This window comes from Rana temporaria, chromosome 4 (genome assembly GCF_905171775.1).
Source record: "Rana temporaria chromosome 4, aRanTem1.1, whole genome shotgun sequence".
NCBI classification, from domain to species: Eukaryota; Metazoa; Chordata; class Amphibia; order Anura; family Ranidae; genus Rana; species Rana temporaria.
Genome location: NC_053492.1, coordinates 118,587,789 through 118,598,113, shown reverse-complemented (window position 1 = coordinate 118,598,113; position 10,325 = coordinate 118,587,789). Strand labels below are relative to the sequence as shown.

Genomic DNA, 10,325 nt, shown 5'->3' with positions numbered 1-10,325 from the left:
AAATATGAAAATCTTAACAGACAAATCAGAAGCAAAATACTTATTTCAAAGCTGAATGTAAAATTATTATTGTTAATATTATGACTATTATTATTAATATGATCAAATTGTGAGGGTGTAATAAATTCACCAATGCTTAGTAAATGCTAAACCCCTTCATTATTGCACTCTCCCTTTTGAATTGCCAACTCTGCTAGACACCCATGTCAATCATTAATTCTTACAGAGATGAGGCAGACTGAGAGGGCATTTGCTTTATAACAATTAATAAGGTCAGCAAATAGAGAGTGAAGTCTAGCTTTGGACAGAGAGCAAAGATTACAGGGGGAAGCCAGAGTTCACAGCCAGAGCCAGGCACACTCCAACAGAACTAAAATCTTCACATAGAGAAGACTAGAAGACGATTGGCCCGTTGGTGGATCCAGACTGTGCAGTGACAGCACAATGGCTTTGAAATCTAAACCAGGTAAATGACAATGAGATTACCTGTCCCTTGAAGCTGAACTCCAGGCAAACATATAAAATACATGTTTAAATGACATATGTGAGAGCTGTTTTACTTACCAAAGATGTTCTGTCTGTCCAGTCCTAAGATATGCATAGCCATGGCAGACTGTACAGCCAGACTGGTGACCAGACTTTTCTACAGCGCAGTTAAGAAATAAAGCTTTTACTTTTTTTTAAATAAATACATAACTGCATGAGTTGGTGTTTTTATTATATCTGCCTGGAGTTCAGCCTTGATAGTAAGACCCTTTCGCACAGGGCATGTTCGTTTTGACGGACTTCACTTTGCTCAGCAGGGTTCGATCGGTTGATCTCCGCTGAGCAGGCGGATGACAAGTCGGTCTCCGCTCACTGTGCTGAGACGTACCTGTCAGAGCCCCGCTCTCCTCTATGGGAGATTGGATGAAATCAGATCTGCCCAGGGGCGGACTGACAACTCATGGGGCCCCCGGGCAATAGAAGATTATGGGGCCCCCGGGCTTACAGATGGCCACCACACCAGGAGGCAGTGCAGAGGCGGAGCAGCTAAAATCTCGGGATTTTCACATCAAAAGCATGTCGGTTTCGGACATATCAGGGACAGATGTAAAAAAAAAACATAGATTTTTACATACTGTCCCTGGTTTTGCTGAGCCTGGCAACCCTGATGGGGCCCCCTAGTGGCATGGGGCCCTTGGGCAGTGCCCGAGTGACTCAATGGTCAGTCCGCCCCTGGATCTGCCTGTCCATTTTCATCCGATTCCATCCGATCCAATCCGGCAGATGGATGAAAAATATGTTTTTCATCAACCTGGATTTCGCAGACCGGATTGGATAGTGACAGAAGTCAGCGTACATGTCACAGCTGACATCCATCGTTCCATAGAGGTGAATGGAGCATCCGATCAGGTCCGTCTGAAAAACAGACAGGCAGACCTGAATGGACAGCTTGTGTGAAAGGACCCTAAACTTACTTTGGCTTGTTGCACACACATCATATGAGAGCCACTAGAATGGTATTCATGCAGTCAGTCAAATAGGCCACATTCAGACTGTTGAAACAGTTGTAGCAGTACCAAGGTCCCATTCACACTTGCGTTGCAGTAAAATGTGACTTCTACCTCAGATTACCAAAATGCACAGCTCTAAGGCCTCGTACACACGACCGGTTTCCTCGGCAGAATCCATCAAGAAACTTGCTGGGATTTTTTTTTTGCAGAGGAAACCGGTCGTGTGTACATTTTTCGACGAGGAAACTGTTGAGGAACTCGACGAGCCAAAAAGAGAGCATGTCTTCTTTTTCCTCGATGGGAATGGAGAAAATTGGCACGTCGAGTTCCTCGACAGCTTAACAAGGAACTCGACGAGCAAAACGATGTGTTTCGCCCGTCGAGTTCCACGGTCGTGTGTACGAGGCCTAACAGTGCGTGCAGTGGCATTTATAGGAATGGCTCCTCAACATACTGTACCCTAGTTGTCATTGAATTTGCACAACACAGTGCACCACACCCCCCTTCCTTTGGTGGCACCAGCAATCCACATGCTCTAATTCCCCTTCTACTAAAAGGCAACCTCTATTTTCAGGCGCCCTTTAAAATTGCCAAAATTCTGTCTGCACCAAGCTCACCACTACCCATTACTTTTTTTGTTATCTCCAACTCCTTTCTGTTTCAATAAGTTTTTATTTTGGGTTGATAGCGTCATTACAAGAGAAAAGCACATAACAATTGTAATGAGTAGACTGTGAAATAAAAAAGTATAATTGTATATTTTTACAAGCTCTACATAGAGGGAAGTATGGACTTTAAAATATAAATATATATACAGTATCACACAAAAGTGAGTACACCCCTCACATTTTTGTAAATATGTTATTATATCTTTTCATGTGACAACACTGAAGAAATTACACTTTGCTACAATGTAAAGTAGTGAGTGTACAGCTTGTATAACAGTGTAAATTTGCTATCCCCTCAAAATAACTCAACACACAGCCATTAATGTCTAAACCGCTGGCAACAAAAGTGCGTACACCCCTAAGGCCTCGTACACATGACGGGACATGTCCGATGAAAACGGTCCATGGACCGTTTTCATCGGACATGTCCGCTGGCGGATTTTGGTCTGATGGCTGTACACACCTTCAGACCAAATTTCCCGTGGACAGCGAACACGGTGATGTGGCCGTGACGTTGACGCAGGGACGTGCGCGACCCTGGAAGGTCAATGCTTACACGCATGCGTCAAATCACTTTGACGCATGCGAGGGCTTTCGGCCGAGCGGACATGTCCGGTGAGTCGTACAGACGACCGAACATGTCCGACGAACAGGCTTCCAGCGGACATGTTTCTTAGCATGCTAAGAAACATTTGTCTGCTGGAAACCTGTCCGATCCCCCGGAAAATTGTCAGGTCGGCCGTACAGACGACCGAACATGTCCGCGGAAACTGGTCCGCCAATGTCCAAATTAGGCCCAAATTGTCAATATTTTGTGTGACCACCATTATTTTCCAGCAGTGCCTTAACCCTCTTGGGCATGGAGTTCACCAGAGCTCCTCAGGTTGCCACTGGAGTCCTCTTCCACAAATCCATGATGATATCACAGAGCTGGTGGATGTTAGAGACCTTGTTCTCCTCCACCTTCCATTTGAGGATGCCCCCAGATGCTCAATAGGGTTTAGGTCTGGATACATGCTTAGCCAGTCCATCACCTGTACCCTCAGCTTCTTTAGCAAGGCAGTGGTCATCTTGGAGGTGTGTTTGGGGTCGTTATCAAGTTGGTTTTACAAGCTGTACACTCACTACTTTACATTGTAGCAAAGTGTAGTTTCTTCAGTGTTGTCACATGAAAGGATAATAAAATATTTACAAAAATGTGAGGGGTGTACTCACTTTTGTGAGATACTGTATATACTCACCTAGGTAGCTTTGGCCATACTTCACCTTCAACTATAAAAGCAGCACTATGACATAAACACTTTAGTTTTCTGTCAATAGTTGAATTCTACAGGCAGAAACCTTTGTCAGTGCCCAAGATTATGTAGAAAAATAATAATGAGGTGAAGTATATAATTGGGCGCTGTTTCATTTAGTGTCCTGATGTTGAGTTATCCGAAGAGTGACCATTAGGCATGGGCCATGTTTAAAGGAGATCATCATGTTTGACAATGCAGTAAGCATCAGGATAGAAGAATAGTCAGGAAAGGAATAATGTGAAAAAGACTATAAGTAAGCCAGGTAAATATTTTAGGAAAATCAGAGTAAGGAGTAAGGTGGGGGCCAGGTAATGAATTTTTGACGGCAAGCAGTACCACATGGGTGAGTCATAAAGGTAGAATTCTTCATAATGTCATATCTCCAATTTTTAACCTACTTGCTTTTACTGAAACCTGGCTTCAAGAATCTTACTCTGCCTCTCCAGCTGTTCACAACCACAGTGGCCTGCACTGGGTTCACTCACCAAGACCAAGTGGAAAAAAAGAAGGTGGAGTCAGATTCTTCCATTCCCACAAATGAGTTTCTCTGAGGATTGCTGTGATCTATCAACATCCTAGACCAGTATCATGCTTTCTTAACTTCTCTGTTGCCACTGTAGCGCCCCCTTACTTTCAGTATGGGCACTACGCTAAAGTTAGTGGGGAATGGGAGAGTTACTTTGCTCCCATTCAAAAATTTGCTAAAATTGGGACTTCTGTCACTCCAAAAACGTCCACTGGGTCAGTCTGTTCTCCAGGGATGCAATATCATCCCTGGCCAGCAGTTGGCACCAGAGGGATTCTGGCAGAGCAACTTCCCCCAGCAGCCAATCAGAGAAGTTTCTCCCTCGCAAGGCATGCTGGGGAGGGGTATATCTGTGACAGGTGTCATGTGCTAACCGAGTTTCGCAGGGTCCCGTTTCCAGGTGCGGCATCCACCTTCAGGGTGCGCGCATCCATGGACCACGCCAGCGAGGCCCACCAGGCCAGAATTGCAGTCTATATAAACCCTCATCCGGAGCTAAAAAGGGACCCCAGTGACTTACTGGGTTCCTGGTTCTATTGAAAGGATCCCAGGCTGGGTGCCGTTCGATTGGGGGGTCGGCTTGAGGAGAACCTGGAGGCAGGTTGTCCAACAGGGCTTCAACGAACCAATCGGGGATCTGGTGACCGGAATGCTGACAGGTACGTTTTGCTGTCATCCGGTGACCTATGCTAAAAACCTACTGGGAGGATTCGCTCCATCTATCCATCTAGCTCACCTAAAGTAATTGGCCTGTGGCAGAGGCTCTAGAGCCAGGTCTGTGAGAGAGATCTGTTCCTCCCAGAAAAACCTAAGTGACACTTTGGCTGCCAGGCTTGTGAGAGGTGACGAATTACAGTTTTGTACTCTATTGAGCAAGTACTGGCCTGACACTGCAAGGTTCTGGAGGCAGGTTGTCCAACAGGGCTTCAACGAACCTGGCAAAGCTGTGGGCACCCGGCTGTGACAGCTAGCGGCATTGGGTGCCCAATACGCATGTGCCATGCTGCACATTGTAAATGGTCCCGCAGCCTTGGGACCTGTCACGTGTCCCAAAAGACTGAGGGAGGGGGAGGAGAACTTCCATTCCCATCACCTAGGCAGTGTGAGAACGGATAGCTGCCAAATTATGACAGGTACCTTCTACCCCTCGCCAAAAGTGCCATTCTTGAAAAAGGAGGGGGACCTTAAAGCAGAACTTCCCCTTTTGGGTGGAGATCTGCTTTAACTTTTGTATAATTTCTCCCTCCCTTTTAGATTGTAAGCTCTCATGAGAAGGGCCCTCTGAACCCTCTTGTATTGAATTGTTTTGGACCTGTACTGTCTCCCTTTATTTTTTAAAGTGCTGTGCAAACTGTTATAACTGTTATATAAATCCTGTAAAATAATAATAATTGTAGCGTGCAGGGTTGTAAAAAAAAACAAAAAAAACTCCTGTGCATTTTCAGTAGACTGGAACTGTGGCATTTAACTTTCACACAAGATTCTACTGTGGCCCCCTCTAAAACAAAGCAAAGCTAAAGCTGAATAAAAACCCATCAAAAGCTTCAGGTGCTGTAAGCAAGCATTGTCATTGATTTCTATGGAGGCTTTGCGGACTATTTAAAGCACCAAGTAAGCAACATGAGGTATACTTATTGAAGCAAAGCAAACACAACATAGGGACTGGCCTTATTCGTTGCATGCAGACTTTATTGGGACTGTACTTATGTGCACCACCATAAACACTGGACCCCAACACAAGCTGGCTGAGAAACTAGGTCTAAGAAATGCTCACCCAAATATCTTCTTCATAAGAACATTGTCCATATTAAGAGATACCTTTTTGGGGAGCCTTATATTTCACTGTAGCCATTCATATAGAGTGTACTCTAAAGTGGTTATAGTCTACTGGTTACAGAGGAGTTATTGTAGTATTGAGCACCAATGCTGTTATGATTTACCTAAGTTGCTATAACATAGTTACTACATTATCCAGTGAGCTGTGATTGAATAAATTCTTTATTTGCTAAATTATGTATATACTGTAATTTACCTAAACTTGTGAAAATATATAGAGTTCCTTTACCACTAACAAGTATGGTGTCTGTTTTCTGATATTGACACAGAGTTTGAAGTATATGCATAGTTATACTCCCAATAGTGTTGCAGTAACCATTTCCTTAACCAGGTGTATCAGAAGGGCAAAGGCTGCTCACAGAGTCAAGGCAAAAAAGAACAAAGAACCCAATCTACCAAGTCGCTCCAGTGGTGGTAGCACTACACATATAAAAAAATAGAACTATGGGCGATACGATAAAGGAATACTAAAACTTTTTCTACAAAAATAATCCATACACACCCACTACTTAATGGCCCCTGTAATCTATTTGTCATTGCATTTTTTCTCACTGTGTTGTCTGCCTCGTTGTCACATCTTTCATGCATTCCCAAACTTCTCCTTTTTCTGCCAACTTCTGTTTGTTTAGAAGGAGCAGTGAACGTTAGTTGTTATCATGTGCATTGCACTTTGAACACTACAAATCCAATAGTCCATCTAAGGGGCAAGCACGAGATGGTGGCTAGTTTCCTATCTACACTGGGACCATCCAGAACAAAGGAAAAGGAAGTGGGTTTACAGTAGCAAAACAGTAGGGGGAAAAAAGGTTTTTGGACAATTGGAGGAAGCAGAGAGCAATAGAATTGTATATATATATATATAAGTTGGAAATACATGCTTGAATAGATATATTTATTTTTTTAAACCAAAGATTTGTGTCACCTTGATTTTATTATTTCGACGTACATTGTATAGTAGTGTGTGAAATATGATAAGATTAACAGGTGAATTACACTGTACAATGATTGATAGAATTACTTATATGCAACTTTATATGAAAGTAACCTCTCATCACATAATTACAGGAATAATGAATATCACACCGGGATCAAAGATAAGTATCATTCGAAGTAAGAGAGTCATACTGGCCGATACTATATCTTCCTGTGATATCATCATTAGTGATGGCAAGATTAGCAATGTCCTGCCGTGGGGAAAACATGTGACCAGTGGTGCCAAGGTAAAACAGCTATGAAACCTTGACCTGTGTATGATTGTAATAGATTCCACATGTGTAGTTGCTGGCAGACCCTTGTATTTAGGTTTATAAAATCAGTCTTTCCTTTCTTAAAGTATCTTCCTAAAGTATCAGCGTTATATGAATATGTTATCTGGAGTGTTCTAGTTATCTTCAAGATAGCATTGAAAATAGGGTTGAGCAAATCAATTAGCAAAGCAAGTGACTTCACAGACATTTTTGATTCTTCTAAATATATTCAATCCAACTTGTCCCAGTAGAGATGTATTTAATGTATAAATTACAATTTATTATACAATTGTGTGATTCCCAAAGAAGTCAGACAGACCTGTCAGAAAACTGCATGTATTTTACAATTTACTTAGTGTAATTACCTATTAAAATTGAAAAGCAGAGCATGGATTTTTTCTAGATTGGTATACAGAGATCCCACTGCTGGAGACCCAAAAAGTAAAATTTATTCTGTTGATCGTGAAAAAAAATTCGTTTTCAGCAGTGTTCTTTTTGTAAGCAGCTAAATTACTGGCATATTGCATGCATATTGTACCTCAGCTATTGAATAATTCTAAATGCTGAAACTCAGCTACTGGTCAAGGTCATGGTATAAAATATGGCATTAGGGAATATGGGGTGAATGTTACAAGAAAGCATTGGAAACTGTTCTAATAGAGTTTAGCTATTTGTTGATGTTTTAATAATTAATGGTAAAATTCTAATTTTGTATAATTAGAGTTGAACTATAGGCAAACTTTTTATTTTTTTGGATAGAGCAAGAGAAGGTTATAAATCCTGCCAGATTTGTTTTTCACCATCTGTTTCCCATTTGGGAGATTTCCCTTCACTTCCTGTCTGATAGCCAAACAGGAAGTGTGTCACAGACTATGGTGAATGGGAGTGAACCACAACTGCGGTTAGCAAAAGATTTCAATGCACCTCTCTATGTTATGTGAGAATTCAGTATTGGACCCCAGGCGTCACTCCACTCAGAGCACAGGAGTTTGAGCTACTAAGGGAGGACATATTACAACATGCGTCCAATCCTTAGCGTTAAAAGATTATAATGCACATAAAGATTTCAATGCACTCCTGTATGCAAGTGATTATCAGTACCGGACCCAAGGCGTCACTCCAATCAGAGAACAGGAGTTTGGGGGTTCTCTACATCATATCAATTTAACATAAAGGAATGCATTAGGCCACTAAGGGTGCAGGTATGAAAATACCTCAATCCTTAGCATAGAAAATTTAAGGTGAACATGTTCAGTAACTTAGGGCCTGGGCCCATAAACAAGGGATGACTTATGTCAAGCACGTAGTTAATAGGAATAGTGTAGGCAATTGATAGTTACGTAAGAGAGGCAAATATAGCTCAGCTAAATAGAAAGTATATGCTCATTTAAGATACTTCTGAGCAAGCAACTGAGAACACAGCAGACAATCCCAAGTAGTATGTTATTTCTTGGTGAGAGCCAATTACAGCAATTGAGTAGAAGTTATATATGTAGCAGATAATTCTAGGCACTACAAGTGAAACAATTGCTACTCATCCGTTTGCAGGGCTTCAGTCTTGCTGTATGTTAGCAGTCGTGGGATTCCGTAGTGTAGGGTGTCAGGAAGGAAGATATCTTTAAGGTGTCCCCAGTAATGGCAGCATGAATGCAGTGAAGGCATTAGCTAAAACGGCCATAGAGTCCAGTAAGGCAATTATGTAGCATGGGGATCGATGGTGCCAGTAGATGTAGCGTGGCTGGCTACGGCTGACAATAATAGAACGACGTGTGTAATACACGTTGTTCTGTTTATACCTGAGAGGCATGTGTGCCGAATGCAGCGCTGATTGCGCTTGGCACTTCCGCGTTCCAAGATGGAACGCACGTGGCGCCGGGCGATGACGTCATTACATTTCCCAGTGCGCATTGCGGCTAAGTACGCCGTATGGGCCTATTCATTTAGACGTGGACGTAAACGACGTAACTCCCGATTCGTGGACGACTTACGCAAACGACGTAAAAAATTCGAACCTCGCGGCGGGAACGGCGGCCATACTTTAACATTGTTATTCCACCTCATAGGTGGAATAACTTTAGGCCGCCTAAGGCCTTACGGAAACGACGTAATTCGACTGCGGCGGGCTGGCGTACTTTCGGGAATCGGCGTACAAGCTCATTTACATAATCTACGCCGGCCGCAATGGAAGCGCAACCTAGCGGCCATCCGAAAAATTGCAAGCTAAGATAGAACGGCGCAAGCTGTCCTATCTTAGCTTTGTTTAAGCGTATCTCTGTTTGAGCATACGCTTAAACATACGGCGGCGTAGATTCTGAGTTAGGTCAGCTTATCTACTGATAAGCCGGCCTAACTCTTTGTGAATCTACCTAATAGCATCTGCTACCTTAGGCATTATGGCCCCGATACACACAGATGTTAAAAACAGGCAGTTCAGTAGTGCTTCTTACCAGCCCCTGACTGCCTACTTCCAAAGTATTCACAAAGCACTTGCCTCCTAACTTACGGCAGCATAGCATATATGGAGCCGGCGTAAGCGCACGTCATTCAAATGATGTTGAGGGGGGCGTGTTTTATTTAAATTAGGTTGACCCCGCATATTTTAAGTTTTTTACGAACGGGGCATGCTCGAAATTCCGACGCAAATTGTCATTGCTTTCGACGTGAACGTAAATTACGTCCAGCCCTATTCGCGAACGACTTACGCAAACGACGTAATAAATTCAAATTTCGAAGCGGGAACGACTTCCATACTTAACATTGACTGCGCCACCTAATAGCAGGAGCAACCTTACGCCGAAAAAGCCGAACGTAAACGACGTAAATAAATTGCGCCGGCCGTACGTACGTTTGTGAATCGGCGTATCTAGGTAACTTGCATATTCTACGCCGAAAACAACGGAAGCGCCCCCTAGCGGCCAACGTAATATTGCACGCAATTATACTCCGCCGCATTCAAGTTACGTCGGCGGAGGAAGCCTATTTTTTTTTTTTTTTCCATAAAAGATTTTTATTTATGCAAAACATACCATGAAATACATGACAAGATAATTAACACACAACAGACACCATGAAGACAGCATAATGCGAAACACTACAGATAGGCATCAATCAACGTTTTTAGACCCTGCATGAGGCACATAAGGCTAAATAAGCGGAGTAGGGCGGAGGATCTTAACTCACAATCTTCCCCTCCCCCCAAACCCCTCATGCCAAACGCATGAGGGGAAGGTGGAACGGAAGCCTATTTTTTTAGC

At 42.9% G+C, this 10,325-nt stretch overlaps 1 protein-coding gene across 2 annotated transcripts in view; it reads left to right on the top strand.

Moving 5' to 3' along the window:
• The first annotated feature begins 348 nt into the window (after positions 1 to 348).
• LOC120936509 (allantoinase, mitochondrial-like) overlaps positions 349 to 10,325 on the top strand; it is a 50,808-nt gene continuing 40,831 nt past the window's right edge. For both annotated transcript variants that reach the window (XM_040348925.1, XM_040348924.1), the window contains exons 1-2: positions 349 to 466; positions 6,890 to 7,044. In XM_040348925.1, coding sequence (XP_040204859.1) covers positions 445 to 466; positions 6,890 to 7,044 — 177 coding nt within the window. In that variant the 5' untranslated portion in view covers positions 349 to 444. The remainder of the gene's footprint in view (positions 467 to 6,889; positions 7,045 to 10,325) is intronic.